The 17130-nt window shown below is 43.1% G+C and overlaps 1 protein-coding gene across 6 annotated transcripts in view; it reads right to left on the reverse strand.

Moving 5' to 3' along the window:
• The window catches only part of TGFBR2 (transforming growth factor beta receptor 2), a 109404-nt gene that overhangs the window by 59908 nt on the left and 32366 nt on the right, over positions 1–17130 (reverse strand). For 2 of the 6 annotated variants that reach the window (XM_070492607.1, XM_044754085.2), the window contains exons 2-3: positions 15620–15788; positions 10676–10866 (exon numbers count right to left, since the gene is read on the reverse strand). The exons of 1 other annotated variant lie outside the window; for it this stretch is intronic. In XM_070492607.1, the coding sequence (XP_070348708.1) occupies positions 10676–10866; positions 15620–15777 (349 nt within the window). In that variant the 5' untranslated portion in view covers positions 15778–15788. The remainder of the gene's footprint in view (positions 1–10675; positions 10867–15619; positions 15789–17130) is intronic. 3 more of the 6 variants (XM_070492606.1, XM_070492605.1, XM_044754087.2) reach the window with 2 other exon arrangements.

The following is a 17130-nucleotide window of genomic DNA, read 5'->3' on the forward strand; positions in this document are numbered from 1 at the left end:
GTGCTGGGAGAGAAATGAAAACAGATGAGACTGTGCTGGAAGCAGCGGTGGCAGCCACAGACGTGTTGACAAGCAGAAGTTGCTCCGATCCGATGCCTGCAGAAAACAAGCAACAGTGAGAAAACACAAAAAGAGCATCAAGAAAAAGGAAGAAAAGAAGAGAAAGGAGAAAGAAGGGCCACTGAGACTGCAGTGTGTACAAACGGGGGTCCCTGGAGACATGCAGCTGGACAATCCATGATGCCTTACCCTGAGACCAGGGGAGAAAACCCCTCCAGTGAATTTTGGGGAAAACGCAAACAGCCATCTTTACTCCATCCTTGGAGGCACAGGCATATGGGGGGAGGGGAGGGTGTGCACTGGGAACTTCCATGTATTAGGGACCTACTGTGTGCTAGTTAAGGCGTCTAAGTTGTCAATGATCATCTGCGACGTAGCCAGCCAGAGGCCTCATTTTTCTTCCTGTTACGGAAAAAGCTACCACTTCTGAGGTGAGCAGACATGTGAGCCTGGTCAGCTTCTTAGTCTGAAAGATCTGAAAGACTTTACACAGGGCACGCTCATCACAGTGCCCCTGCCAGCCACTCCCTATTACTCAACCTCAGGATGCTTCCCACCTTAACTATTCGAGACAGCAAGTACCTGTGCAGCCTTCACTATAAGCCTGTATTCTCCTTTGTGAACGTGTGTATTGGTGGGACAGACAGGTAAGTGAAGAGTCAAAGCTACTCTTAGTCTTTGTTTGGGGGAGCGGGTCACCTTACGTTGATAAAAGATTTGAGGACTGTCTCTGGGGTGTGGGAGCAGAGAGGAGTACATACAAACTGATGCTCACCATTTCAGACAGTTGGTTCACAGATTCCCTGAAGGTCAAGAAGCCCTAGTTGAAGTATTCTAGGCCTACCCGAGTCCTCAAGGGTCAGTCATAACAAGCTAAGCAGTACCTGCCAATCGGAGTGGGTGGAGGGCTAGTGGGGACAGGGGACGTGATGGTCTTCACTGGATGAACCACTGCATCTGTGCATCCCGATCCACAGGAAAAGAAGTCACTGTCATGAACTCACACAGCAAACGACAAACAATAGCTTCTCTTTAACACGTGATGGTTGTGAAGCCAAAGGAAGGAAAAGTAAACGCAGGCATGCGACTAGCCAGGAACAAAGACATTACTCTCAGCAACAACACAACCAAAGCCTCCACGTTAACCCTACAGCAAACCTTCACCAGCATCAAAATTACTTCCAAGTCAGGCTGTGAAATGACTCTCCTAAGCATCTTCAGTTAAGATGGTCTCATATTAAGGCAGTATATGTTAATGCCTAGAGACCCTCTGTGAGCAGCTGACCATCCTTAGGGCATTTTCTACCGGTGACAGGCAAAACAGCGATTCCTAATGTCCCACAAAGAGGTTCCAATATGAACATCTCTCACCTAGAAGGTCCTTCAGTAAAGGAAGTGACCATGGGCAGCTGCCTTCAGCATATGATAGTATCACGTGGCCCATCATATTTCACTTCTCTTCAAACAGACACATGAGTAACAGCAAACCCTTCAGTCTAGGTCAGACCACCTTCCTCATTTCAGGGCACGTGTTCCCCAACTCATTGCCTACACACAGAAGTTCCAGTTCTGGAGAATATGAATTAAGTAAATGCTCCACTGGGTCTATTTCTGGAACTGTCCTGTTGTCTCGCAAGATCAGAGATGAGCCGCGTAATAAGGTTCAGACTTCTTCCAGATACATATTAGGAATTTTGCATATGAATCCTTAGTCCACATCTTTGGAAGAGTGTCTCCTATTAGCTGAACTCTTAGGCAAAATCTCAAGATTCCACAAATACTACTAAACGCTTTGCTGAAATGGATGCATGTATCGTTGAATTCATGCATCTATCTCCTGTTGTTTTGTAGCATTTGTTGCAGGGCCATTAAGAACACATTTATTTCACAAACACCTGTGGATGTCTTGCTTAGTGCTATGTATTTCATAGCAGGACCACTAAAATTGAGACAACTCAGTGCAGCATCTCAGGAATAATCCATGGCAACCGGCGAAGAGAACTCACTGTGCCTCAGAGCAGTGCTTCTCAGATGTTAATAAGCACACAGACCCCTTGCGAATATGTTTAACCCACAGGTGTGGGATGGCCTATTGGCTCAGGCAATTGTGGAGCTGGCAAGTCTGAACTTTACAGGGCAGGCTGGCGGGCTGGAGACTCAGGCAGGAATCGATGTCACGGTTTTGAGGCAGAATTTCCTATCTAGGAAACCTCAGTTTTTGCTCCCAAGGCCTTCCAACCGATGGGATGAGGCCCATTCACATTCTCGAGGGTAATTGCCTTTTTTTAAAGTCAACTGATTGTAGTTGTTAATCAAATTGACCAAGTTCCTTCACAGCAACAACTAAATAGGTATTTGATTAAAGAACTGGACACTATGGCCTAGCCAAGTACTCTTAGAACTGACCCCCACAGACAGGAACCAGGACTGTGCTTCCAGCTGATGGCGATGCTGCCAGTTTATAGTGCAGGAAGGTTATGGAGAAGACAGTTTTTGACTGGCCATTATTTCCTTTTCTCCTCTTCTTTTGGATATAGCAAAATCAAATACCTATTCCTCACCTTTTTTACAGGCATGTCTCATTTACAGTTATTTCCATCTGCTTTTCTCCTGAGCCTGGCCTCTTAAACGACCACAGACCCAGAGGCTCTGATCACCATATGGACCCAGAACTGAAAGACTTGTGCTCTGAAGGAAGGCTTTTAATTGCAGTTGGCATTTCAGAGGCAGACACTGAGGCAGCCATCTGGCAGACAGCCGCCATGAGCTGGGACGCTGGCAACAAGTGCTCCACGCAGGGCCCTTGAGACCTGGTGGGACAAGTCCATGGGCCTGTCCCACACGTCCTCCCACCCACAGCAAAGCAACAAGTCAAGCAACCTCCGAGGAGTCCCCACATAACTCTTCACGAAAGGAAGACATTCCCAAGTGAATCAAATAGTTTGGCCAATTACTTTACTATAAACAAACAGACAAACAAAAAACACATTGTGATTAAGTCAAAGATATTTTAGGAATACTTCCGTTCTCTGAACATCTATTATACAATCAGAACTTCTAAAACAATGCAATACCTTCTTTTTTAGTTTTAAATTATATTTGAGCCGTCATTCCCTATAATTATGAGTATCTAGAGAGTTGCAGAGGTGGGCTTTCCTTCAAGTGACAGTCCCACATGGTTTCTGGGGCATGAGGATCAGTGCTAGAGAAACCATCACTTCATTAACAGGGACCAGAATGTGGGCAGGAAAGAAACAGAGACAAGTGATCTGAAGGCATCAAGTCTTCTTTCCATGCATTTTTGTAATAATAATTTTTTTTTTTTAAATTTCAAGGATGATCTAATCAGTGCTCTGAAACTTCTTTGAAATAGCAAAGTAATCATTGTAGTCAAAAACCTTGTGATAAAAGATATGTATTTCTTTACATTGCAGTTTCCTACCACATGGGCAACAATTAGGAATTTATCAAATGTCTTCTCTCAATTGTTATATTGTCTTTTTGTTTTGTTGATGTTTTCCTTTGTGCAGAAGCTTTTTAGTTTGATGTAGTCCTGTTTGTTTATTTTTTCTTTGTTTCCCTTGCCTGCTGAGACATGGTATTCCAAAAGATGCAGCTAAGACCGACGGTGAAGAGTGTACTGCCTATATTTTCTTCTAGAAGTTTCATGGTGTCAGGTCTTACATTCAAGTCTTTAATCCATTTTGAGTTGATTTTTGTGCATGGTGTAAGATAATGGTCTACTTTCATTCTTTTGCATGTAGCTGTCCAGTTTTCCCAGCACCATTTATTGAAGATACTTTCCTTTCTCCATTGTATGTTCTTTACTCCCTTATTGAAAATTAGCTGTCCATAGATGTGTTGGTTTATTTCTGGGCTCTCAATTCTGTTCCACTGATCTGTGTCTCTGTTTTTGTGCCAGTACCATGATGTTTTGATTACTATGGCTTTGTAGTATATTTTGAAATCAGGGAACGTGATACCTCCAGTTTTTTTCTTTTTTTCTCAGGATTCTTTGGCTATTTGGGGTCTTTTGTTCTTCCATATAAGTTTTGGTATTCTTTGTTCTATTTCTCTGAAAAATGTTGTTGGAACTTTGATAGAGACTGCACTGAATTTGTAGATTGCCTTAGGAAGTATGGAAACCATCAACAACAAAAAAAGACAACCTAACAATTGAGAGAATATATTTGCAAACCGAAAACTGATAAGAGGTTAATATCCAAAATATATAAATAACTCATACAACTCAACAACAAAGGAGCAAACAACTCAATTAAAAAAATGGGTAATAGATCTGAACAGACATTTTTCCAAAGAAGACACACAGATGGCCAACAGGCATGTGAGAAGATTTTCAACATCACTAATTATTAGGGAAATGCAAATCAAAACTACAATGAGGTATCACCTCATGCCCCTGTCAGAATGGCTATAACTATCAAGACAAGAAATATTAAGTGTTGGATAGGATGTGGAGAAAAGTCAACTCTCATACACTGCTGGTGGGAATGCAAACTGGTGCAGCCACTATGGAAAACAGTATGGAGATCCCTCAAAAAATTAAGAATAGAACTACTATGTGATCCAGCTATTCCACTGCTGGGTATTTATCCAAAGAACATGAAAACACAAATGCGTGAAGATACAAGCACCCGCGATGTTCACTGCAGTATTATTCACAACAGCCAAGAACTGGAAACAACCTAAGTGCCAATCAAGCGATGAATGGATAAGGAAGATGTGGTATATATAGACAATGGAATACTACCCAGCTATAAAAAAAGATGAAATCTTGCCATTTGCAAAAACGAGGCTTGACCTTGAGGGTATTATGCTAAGTGAAATCAGTCAGATGGAGAAAGTCAAACTCCATATGATCTCATTCATAAGTAGAAGACAAAAACAACAACAACAAGCAAACACATACATACAGAGATTAGATTGCTGGTTACCAGAAGGGAAGCAGGAGGGAGAAGGGTGAAAGGGCTGACAGGGCACATGTGTAGGGCAATGGATGGTAATTAGTCTTTGGGTGGTGAAAATGATGTAGTCTACACAGAAATTGAAATATAGTGATGTACACCTGAAATTTATATGTTATAAACCAATGTTACTTCAATAAAAAATAAATTTAAAAAAAAATTTATCAACTGTCTGTGATATCCTCCACACAGTAAGAGATTTAAAACAAACATCAGGTTGGTTCCTGCCCTCTGTGGCTTTCATTCTAGTTTGAGAGGCAACATTATCGAATGCAACCTAGTTGGAAATGATGGCCAGTCAACACAGGGGTTCTCCACAGCCTTCCTACTCAAAGTGTGAACTGGCAGCCTTGAAAAGCAAGCATGAGGTCAGGAAAGGAGAGACAGCTGTCGCTGGAGTACCCACTTTCATGCAAGAGTCCACCCTGAAAAGATGGGTGGTTTTGAGAGGCAGAGGAAGGACAAAAAGGCATTCCGGGTAGATTATACAGCTCAGACCAGGAGAGGTTGAGCAGAATGGGCAATCCAGAGAATCTAGAGGGCAGATCTCTAAAGGCAGAGAATTATTCAACAAATGTGTGCGTGTGGCTCATAGGACTGGCTTCACCAAAACTAGATTTATGACAGGAGAGTTGAGGAGGCAAGGAACAGTCCCAGCAGAAGCACAACAGCCAAGAACAGAATTCCACACTTGGTCTACCCAATCTCATAACAGAAATACTCTATTCTGCAAATGAACTGAACAAACTCAGTACCTCGTTTGCAAACTTAGAAGTTAAGGGCTGGAAGTAAACCACTGAATCTGGACAGCTGTAGACCATCTCAACAGAACTCCAGCCTAAACTCACTATCGTGTACGTAATTATCAATGAATTGAGAGGAGGGGTGTGTGTGTGTGTGTGTGTGTGTGTGTGTGTGTGATTTCGTCCCTGTTTGACTTGCTCAACTGAAGGAATTTAGCTTTGAGGGTTTGGGTTTCAGTTGCCTTTTTGGCTCAGGAGTTTACTTGTTCGCTATGGATTTTTTTAAAGAAAACTGCATAAACATAAATCTATATTCACCAAACAAATAAATGAAGGCATTAAGGGATGTTTCAAAGAGATTAATCCAATAGGGTACTTTAAATTGAAAATCTGACTGTGACTTTAAACTAGGATGTTTAAAACTTGATTCACAAGGAAATTTTAAGGAAGCTAAATATAGAATAAAACAAGCTGTAGCTGAGTGGGAAAGCCATTGGCTTTTTCTAGTAACAAGCATCCAATAACTGAGCTGATGTTTCAATTGACTCCTTCCCTACTTAACACTCCCCAGCCCAATAATGCCAAATTACTCCCAAATATGCACACTCAGTTTTCCTGCTTATCCCTGAATTTCTTGGATCACTGAAGAATGAAGTGCAGTTCGAGTTCTACCAACACTTGCTGAATTTGCCTTTTTTTTCTTTTTTAATATATATCCCAGATCAGGTCACATATCAGGTGATAAAATCCAAACATTTAAAACATCTTGCAGATGGAAATACCTATATTGTTGCCAAAGGCAGTAATTCAGGATACTAGCACTTTTGCCTTATTCAAAAAACTGAAAAACTTTCCACTGTCTCAATGACCTCCCTTCATTTTAAAAGAGATCTAGTGGAACAAATACACTTCTGAAAGCTGGACAGAGGGGAGCACTCACTGCATGGCACATAGACATGCCACATGGAGTGGGAGAGAAAATCTGAGCTACAGGATGCACAGTCGGCATTTGTTCCTTTTTACTGCACACTAGGCTTGGGTGCCTGTAGAGGCAAAGGAATAGAACAGCATCTTATCATCCAAGGCTGGGGGCACCGCACATGTCCATGCTTCAGAGGATAGGTCATGGCATTAGTGAAGTAATAGGAACACCACAAAATATAGGAAGAAACCAACCACATTTTTAAAGTGAAAATAAAAATACCAATGATAACTGCAAAAGGGCATAAGGGAACCGACTGGGAGTCACAAAGATGCCCTGAATCTTGGTTGCGGTAATAGTTACACAGCTGCATACATGTGTCACAATTCAGCCAACCACAGTATATTATACATCAATAAATCAGAGTTTTTAAAAAAAAATCTCATTGATATGCTTTTCCAAATTCAGAATTCCCATGCAGAATTCCATGTAGCAAAATCTCTGTGGAAGCATGGATGATCAGTGGTTAACCATGGCCAGGGAGATCGAGGGACAAACCAAAAGGAAGACTTTCTCATCACTGTCTCCATGTTGTCTGAACTTTTTAGATATGTGCATGTATTATCTGTTTAGATACAGAGAGAGATAAAGAGTGAGAGAAAGAGGAAATAAAAAGAGAAGAAGGAAGGAACACCCTCACAGATATTTTAGTTCACAAATAGCCTGCTGTAAATCCTAGCTATGCCACCCACTAGTCATGTGATTCTGGACAAAGTGTTAAAGATCTGTGAGCCTGGTGTTCTCGTCCATAAGTTGAGGATACCAACAGTGCCTACCTTACGGGGCGGCTATGAGATTAAAGAGGTCACGCCATGGAACGGGCTGAGCATCATACACAGCCACGGTACATTCTCTCTGAATGTCAGCTATCAGTCACAATTGCATTCAAAGTAAATTTCTACAGTTAAAAAGAAACAATTGTGGCTCAACTTTTTTCTCATATATTTAACAAAAGATGGATGATATAAGTAATTATCATCCTTTATGTTTTCAGATCAACTGGCAATAAGAACAGACTAATGTACTATTAATAAAAATACAGGAGAAAACACCTAGAGCTTATTTGTTCACCATCTTATTTGACCTGGAGTGGAGAAATAAAAATTACTTCAAGAGTTTTCAGTTCTTGTATAAAGAAGCGATGGTGGCAGTAAGAGGAGAAATGGATCCCAAACTGTTGCTCCTAATATCCGATGCTTTAGTGGGGACATACCCCATCAGAGACAAGAAAGATGCTTAAAAAGCACACTATCCTGGAGCATTTTAGAAGACTCTGATATCACCCAGACCTTTGAGTCATCAGCTGTGCCCGATTTCTTGAGCTGTACAATGAGAGATTGCCTCTATGCTGATTATCTGACCTCATAAGGAAATAAAGAGCCTGATAATGAAGAAGAGGGAAAATATGAATGTGGGCTCATGATTATCACCTGAGTTGAAATACACTGAAAACTGAAGTCATTAATATCTTAAGAGCTTACAATCAAAAATATATCCAACTTAGAGGTCATTTATCATATTTTGTCTCTTTTGGATGAAATCAACTCTTCCACTAGAGATAAGCCACTATGCAAAAAGAGAAAAAAGCTTCACAGATGGTATCGTAGATGGATATTCTATATATCAAAGAGCACACCCATCCATAGATGGATAGTCAGCCCTTAAGATTAATTCCCTTGGCCCAGTCTGGGTCTTCTTTTAAAAGGTAATCTACGTGGGGAAAGTTAACACTGTTAAGGCAGGATCTCAGGGGTTCTCATGCTTTAGTGTGATTTAATCTAGTTACATCTCCCCTCCCAACTCAAACTCCATAAGGAAAGTGAGAGAAATGGAGTGTTTACAGGATGAGAAAACAGAAGGGAGGAGTGACATTGCAAAGGGTTGGGCTGACAAGATGACACGCCTGCCTTTGTAAACTGAGAAGTTGGCAAAGGCGGGGAGCTGGACAGGAAGAGAGGGAAACTGGCAGAAAGTGACGGGCACAGAGAGAGACAGAAGTGGGTACCCAGTGCCGTGAGCACCATGAACAAAGCATGAGACACATTATTTTCCAGATTTGGGACACACAGTAGCAGAGATGTGTGGAGACTCAGTACTTCTGTTCCAAAAGGAGTTTTTATTGAATCAGGCCTATTTTGGGCTACAATAACCTTTTTCCACTCTGAGTTTGCATTCCTACAACCAAGAGAATCCTATTTTCACTACCAGACTGACGAAATTAAAAGGCTTATAATCTTTTTTTTTTAAGATTGGCACCTGAGCTAACAACTGTTGCCAATCTTCTTTTTTTTTTCTGCTTTTTCTCCCCAAGTCCCCCCAGTACATAGTTGTATATTTTAGTTGTGGGTCCTTCTAGTTGTGGAATGTGGGATGCCGCCTCAACGTGGCCTGAGGAGTGGTGCCATGTCCATGCAAAGACTCTGAACCAGCGAAACCCTGGGCCACATGAACTTAACCACTTGACCGTGGAGCCGGCCCCAAGGCTTATAATCTTGAATGCTGAGGAAGGTACCCGGAAATCCATATGTTCAGATATCTTTTGGGGGAGGAAAATAATTTAATAACGGTGATTCAAATTTAAAATGTGCATAACTTCTGATCCAGAAATTTCATTTCTAGAAATTGATCTTGCAGAACTATTAGTACAGATGTCCAAGATTCTTTTTCAAGGACATTCAGTGTAGCATTAAGCAGAAATCTGGAGACACCTAAATAATCTGCCAACAGGAGAATGGTTAAGTCAGGCATAGGAGATAACTAATATTGTGGAATTATAGACAACAATTAAAAGGAGTGCAGGATATCTATATGTATTGCCTTGTTTAGAAGGAGAAATAAAAGTGGTGGGGTGAAAAAAATGTTGCCAAATAATATTTATAGAATGATCAACTATTTACACTGAAAGATGGATGAGAGAATGGGATGAGTGGACGGAGAGATGAATAGATGCATGGATGGAGGAAGGGAGGGAAGGAAGAAGGGAGACAGGGACGAAATACAGAAAGAGAGGAAAGAGAGGGATAATATGAATGAATGCTGAGAGACCACTGCGCATCCAACAGTCAATCTTATCTGTTGGGTACAGAGTGAGGGGATAAGGTTAAGGTAGTGTCATTTTAAAATTTTTCCAGACTGTTGGACTGTCTGAATTTTGGATAAGGAACATATATTACTTTTGTAATTAAAAATTAGTGAATAATTCTTTAAATTGAACAAATAGTATCTGCCCCCCTTTCAAGCTGATTCAATGCGGAACTTCAAAGATGGAGGCTAGTATTTAACATAGTCTTCCCCTGTTTTCACGACTAAACATCACCTCGTTATTGTCCCTCTGCATTTCACTTCTTCTCTCAAAAGGTCCAATGACAAGTACCCTTTAAACAAATCCTAGGAATATGTACAAAAAACTACTTCAATGAATTCAAAGCAAGTCCCCCTCTTGTATCAAAAACCTCCTCCAATTTCTAGACCACTGGTTCTCAAATTCTAGCTGCATCAGAACCACCTAGAGGGCTTGTTAAAACACAGACTGCCAGGTCCACACCCACGGTTTTGGATTCAACAGTCTGCGGGGCCCTAGAATCTGCATTTCTAATACATTCTCAGGTGACACTCATGCTGCGCCAGGGACTGCACTTTGAGAACCACTGCTCTAGGCGAAAGAAACCATTGGTCAAAGACAAATAATAATGTGACCCCGGGAGCCAGATGTGATAAGAACCAGAACCAACCCTGTTACTCCTTAAGCACCTTCTTCCTCCAGGAGAATGGGTTCCTAATCCACAGAGCACGGCTCACTCTCAGCCTCAGCCACAGGAGGATGGACTGGGAGACAGCAGACCAGGGGCACAGGAAATCAACACAGAGGAAGTCGGGCTCCAGACCCTCGAGAGAAGAAAACTCACCTTCTGAGAAGATGATGTGGTCGTTGCACTCATCAGAGCTACAGGAACACATAAAGAAAGTCTCGCCAGACACTTTTTTTTCTTTCATAATACACTTTGGAGAAGCAGCATCTTCAAGAACAAATCCATGGTAGGTGAGCTTGGGGTCATGGCAAACCGTCTCTAGTGTTATGTTCTTATCATTCTTTCTCCTGGGGTGCAGGGTTCATGGCAGGAGGGGAGGGGAAAAGAGAATGGATGAGTATGGTCTCTGGACAGAAAAGCAATCTCGACTCTCTTTCCTTCACAAAGTTGTTTCTAACAACAGCAGCTGGTTCCTGTTCTCCCACATGAAAACACGTTGGCCTAGAGTCTCCTGGGCTTCTTATACTCATTTCAGTTTTTCCTTTGCTTATTTGCAGAACCCACTTAGGTTTAGAAACATGAGGGCTTTCCTTGGGGGCTAACCTGTTGAAGAACTTTACACATAAGTCTTAATTAAATCACGAAAAAGGAGGTCATGGGAAAACAGAACAGGCCTGGTCGTCAGGATGACTTTAATCCTTCCGTCCTCAATGCACTGAAAGGCTCACATTGCATCGCCGGTTGATTTGACAGAATCAGGGTCATGTCTAGCTAAATTGTTCTCAAAGAGCTCGCCTGGGAAAATAGCTGCAGTTCCTCTTTTTTGGTTTGCTGGGCCCCAGCGCAGTGGGTGTGAGGGCATATTCCATGTCAGCAGCTGGCCGTGCTGAGAAAACACAAGAAACTTCCTAGAGAAAGAATGGCACTTTCCCGAATTACAGAGAGGAACAGACAGGAAAAACATCAGAACACATGGAAAAGAACTGCATGGTGTTCTCCATTTACAGTTCAGAGAAACAGTTTATGCTGTCATAGATTAATTACTTCTACACTTAATATCCCATCACATCACATCTTCGGAGCCTAACTCAGCTAAGGGCTCAGAGAATCTTTCATGTGGCATTTTACTGGGCCTAGGAAATATTCAGTCGGCTCTACATGTACATTACATTTAAAAATCACATGATGAATGCCCACTATTATAACTACAAAAGCCAAAATAAAACTCTGGCATCCTTGGAAAACTGTGTTTTTCTGTGCCTGATTCAATCTACTCCCCTCATCAACTTGCCACCTTGGATGATTCTGTCCAAGACTAAGGTTGATCTAACCTCCTTCCTTCCATTTCTCCCCTTTTCAGATCAAAACACCTACGGTCTTGAATGGTATATCCTATATCTGGAGGGGGCGTCTAGGGAAGGGCTAACCAGGTGTTAAATACACAAGAGGTCCAGTCAGTTTTGCGAGTGTAACCCTCCCTGGCAAGGATTCTGAGCGCATGCATATGAGTGCACGTGTGGGCACATGCTTGGGCACATTCACCAACTGCCCACCCCACCCCCAGACACTCACTGCTCACAGCCAGTAAAATGGGAGGCAAGCTGGAAGAAAGAGGCAGCTAAGGTACAGCTTTCACCTGGAAAAGAGTAGGGGCCATACCCACAGGGAAAGAGCAACTTTGACCAGTCCCACCACTTAGTGCTTAACTCAAGGACACTAAAGGACAAGATGTCAACAAGGGGACAGGAAGACCAGGAGAGAAGGTGAGGATGGAATGGTCCAGCCAGAAATGGAGTCAGTGTTATGTCATCCATGCAGCTCGGAGTTGACTCCAACAGAGGAGCACGTGCCCCTTGGTGAAAGAGCTCAACAGTTCTGGAACTAACCATCCAACAGGCACAAGAGGAGCAAGCCCTTGCTAAGCAGGTCCTACTGTTAAACAGCGACAATAAGAATCCTCACTGTAGGCTGGCTGGCAGGGAACTAAGCGAAACATACCTTGGCATGATCACACAACAAATTATGTATATTTAAAAATCTAGCCATCCTTGACCCCAAATCTCCTGGGAAGTCTTGGCAAAAATGGCGGCCATGAAACAAGAGCACCTCCCTCCCTGCCCCCACAGTTGTGTGCGTGTGTGTGCATGCATGTGCATCCAGGGTTGTTTTGTGGTTTTGGTAACAAACACAAGGCATGCTGACTCCTCTCTACTCCCAGGGAAAAGCATGATGCTGCTTCCTTGTGAAGCTTCTAGAGACCAAGGAATGGGAAAAGGAAGGAACTGTGAGCCATGCAGGAAAGGTGCTTTACAGTCATTGGGCAGCTCTTCCACAACCTCCTGCCTCCCACCTCAAAGCTGCTCAGAGAACCAATGTCGCAGAGAGGAAACTCCGGCAGAATACTTGAGTCTCGGTAAAGTCCTTAAGTGCTTTCTCCACTCCCTCCTGTCACAGTGCCCTCCATGACAGGTGGAGCTAACTTTGCAAAACATCTTTGAACACAGCTGAGCAAAGGAAGGAAAAATACGATGAAATAAAAACAGACTACTTCTTTGTCCTGAAACATTTGCTCTGAGCCATTGAAGAGGTGGTCAATAACCACTAAAGAAAGAACCAGAGTAATGAAATTAATTTTGGTTCCAAAATATTTCTATAATGGAAAGAACTTAAGCATTTTACATGGTATGGGTGCACAACCAACATTCTGTAAATGAATGACTGAATCAATGAATGAATGGACAGGACACTAAAACTGAGAAAGGCATGGGAACGCACTACCAAAGTAGACACCTTCAGTTCCACATCTGGCTGTTTCTGAAACAGCCTCCTGTCTTAGCTTGGGTTCCCTGGCAACAGACTTCAAGGCTGTGAATGTCTGTGCAGGAGGTTTTGGAGATGGACCTGTAAGGCACTGAAGGAAGCAGTGCTGTACAGAGGGGGAGTTGAACCACAATGCAGGTTGCAACAAAGGACTCAGTGGATCCCTCAGAAGCTGTGAAGCAGGGATGGTCCATCAGAGCTGTCCCAAATAGAGGCAAAGTTGCCACACATTTGGATCTCTGCATCAAGCAGTCATGGGATGCTGGCCGCCCATCAACAGGGGTCAAACTTGAGGAGAGGCCAAACTGGAATAAAGCAGCTCTGATCAGTGGAAGGGAATTCCCTGGAGGGACTCGGGCGTGATCCCTCAGCAGCCGGTGCTGCCAGCAGCTGAGGGGTCAAGTACTTCAGTGCTGAAGGCATCAGGGGGATGTACCACAGCACCCACCGCACGGCCCTTTCTGCTTACCCACACTCTCGCTCCACAGGAGTACCCGTCTTCGCCAAGACAGGTCAAAAGAACATTCACTGTGTTTACTCTTTATGGCTGGGACACAGAGGAAACGGGGAGCCTTCCTCTCCCCCACAGGCTCCCATTTTCTGAGACTACACAGCCTCTGCTGCACAGAGACTTGATCACAGTCAGTCATCTGGACTTGTACTACAGGGCAGGGAAAATATCTTAATTGGAAGAGCCTGTTTTTGGCAAGCTCTCACACAGTGAGATAGCTCCCAGTGGAGGTTTAAGTAAAGATGGCCAGCAGAGAGAGAACCAAAGAAGGAAGCCTGGGCTCATCCAGTCTGGTGTCTCAATCTTTCCTGCACTAGACTGGACAGATGCTCATCCAGCCTCTCCTGCACTTTATTTGACTCTTTTAGAGACGGAAGGCTGTTCTGCTCTTAGGAAACCACGATTATGAAAATGTTTAAACCTATACTGAGCACAAGTCTATCCCCTGGTAAATTTTATGGACCCTCCTCCTTCTGCCCTTCAGTTATACAGAACAAGTTTATTCTATTTTCCAACAGACAGATCATCAAATACTTCTCAAGGGAACCCATGTCTTCTCTTTATTGGACTAACCATGTCTAATTGCCTCAGCCATTCCTCAGATCCCATGCTTTCTAAACCTATAATCATACTGGTCCCTTTCCTCTGAACATGATCTTTCTCAAAATCCCTTTTTCAAAAAGTGTTGCTCAGAACAAGACATGAATGAAGTTGGCAGGTACAGCAAGCTGTCATGACAGGTCTTCACTGTTGACATTCCTTTAGTTCCCAAGAAACTAATTCATCTCCTGGTATGTATGGAAATGTGCAAGGTTTTCAGGTCTATCATCAAGGCTAACTATATGTGGTCTGGAGAAAGTCTCAGATGACTCATTCCCAAAGAGGAGGGGAAGATATTTGGATTTATATTCTCGTTTGCCAAGTGGCTGGGAGACACATAGGCTCCTTAAAAAAAAAAACAAGCCAATAAATTCCAAATATCAGAATAAGTCTGCAAAATGTTCTATTTCATTAATGAATTTATACATTTTTATAAAATGGAGACAATTCAATGATCTCTACTTTTCTTTTATCTCTTGCCTATACCTCTAATCCATGACCATGAATTAATCAAATGATTCATGAACACCCTGTGTTTGTGTGTGGACTGAGGTGGGCGGAATGAGAGAAGAGAGAGGGGAGGAACCTGATTGAAGAGAACTGTGTAGTTCTGACCCAAGAAAAAGATGTAGTGTGTAGCCCACCGGTGGTGTGAGTGACATGGCCAGGGCTTCACTAAGGAATGGGCTGTTTTTCTGATTCCCCAAATAGCTTTCCCTTTTCTTACTAGTTCTGACTAGTTCTCTTCCAAAAGCCCACCTTTCATCTCCTCTCCTTCCACAAAACAAGTCTTAGATTGTCTCAGAAGAACAAAACTCCTGGTGTCACTAGGATGTAGTAAGGGAGTGTCAATTAAATGACTACTAAGTAGCATATTCCTCCCCTTAACACAAGGAAGGGCTTCCAGATTTATTACAAATATTAAAGGTCAACTCACATACTGTCACACACACACGTAAACACATACACATAGATACACGTGTGTATGTATTTGCAAATGTGTCGAATATCTCTGGAAACTACACTGAATAATTAAAAGAGAAGGAGGCTAAGGACAAGCAATGGGACAGACGTGCACACTTAGGGCGTGGAGACGCACCCACTCTACGCCCCACAGCATACATTTCTTATCAAAGGGGAAAAGAACAATGGTTAAAAGGCAGCCTTACCAGACAGCCACACAGACTTCGCGTGGCTTCTCACATCTGGACGTGATGCTGCAGTTGCTCATGCAGGATTTCTGGTTGTCACAGATGGAAGAGCTCACGTTGCAAAATTTACAAAATTGTGGAAACTTGACTGCACCGTCGTTGTCAGTGACCATCATGTCATTATTAACTGGGATGGGCAGGAGAAAGATACAATAAATGGTTACCTAACTGCTAGGCAGCAGAGCAGTGAATTCCCGATGATGTCACACAATTTCAAATGCACCTGCTGTCCTAAGAATGAACCAGGGAGAAAGGCAAAATAATGCCTTCACATCAGATTTGAATTTCCCTCACATACGCAATTTGTGAGGAAAGCCATTACAGAGAGGTAGTGGTTGCGGGCAGGGAGGGTGAGGGAGGTTTGACTAACTTCTTGCTTTCGTCAGTGATTACCATAAGGCACTGCTTCTACAAAAACCTCATCAATCAAGAAACATAGACTGGACTGGCCCATTTCATAGTACTGGCTGCTGAGAGCACAGTGAAAAGTACCCGTAAGGAAATTACAGTTTAGCTGGGTGGATGGACAAGGAAACAGACTATGAGAGGGTAACCCAAAATAGAGAGAAGCATGGAGGATGTGGGAGCCAGACAAGAGTCACCGCCCAGATGGGCAGAGAGAGGTCAAAAGGCAGCAGAGCTGTGATGTGCAAAAGGGAGTTGGCCAGCTCAGAGGAGTCACTGTCGGGGAAGGACGGTGCCATCACTTTCCTGACCTACACCCCAAAGAGCTCTAGGACCTTCTTTGCAAGGGATGGCTCTGACTTCTCTGCTGCCTTGAGGGAAGTCAGTTGGTTAACCAATGCTGACCGAGTGCCTCCTAGACACAATCCCAAACACTGGTGAGGCATTGGAGTCCTGCAGGTGACAAAAACCTGAGTTCCACCTCAAGGGTCTGCTGCCTGCTGCCTCAGTGATGTCAGCCCTTGCCTCAGCCGCCACCACTCACTCCTTCCTCGTGAGCCCTCTTACTGCTTCCTCATTATTTTTTAGGACATACAGGCTTTTCCTGGAAGAAGCCAAGTTCCTTCCTTCCTCTGACCTTGGCCTTGCTACTCTCTTTGTCTGGCTTCTAGTCACCTTTATGGTCTCTGGGTAAATGTGACCTCTTCATCCTAATGCAGCCCACAAGTAGCTACCATAGGACTTGGATATTCTGCACAAAGTAACTCCATCACTTCCTTGCTTAGAATCTAGCCACCAAAATGCCAGCTCCATGAGACCCTATCTGCCTTGTTCACACACTGTGTCTCCAGTGCCAAGAAGAGGGCCTGTCACATAGAAGATATGCCAAAATACCTATGAACAAGGGAATAGAGGCAGCCATAAAGGAATGAACATTTGGCCCTTTATACCAGAGGGAAAGGATACAGACTTTCTTCACTCACGTCACAGAGGAGGGTGATTATAAGGCAACATTCATTCACAGTCACCAATAACGTATTGAACCCAGACTGTTGCAGCGGCAC

The sequence above is a fragment of the Equus asinus genome, chromosome 21 (genome assembly GCF_041296235.1).
Source record: "Equus asinus isolate D_3611 breed Donkey chromosome 21, EquAss-T2T_v2, whole genome shotgun sequence".
In the NCBI taxonomy this organism is placed as follows: Eukaryota; Metazoa; Chordata; class Mammalia; order Perissodactyla; family Equidae; genus Equus; species Equus asinus.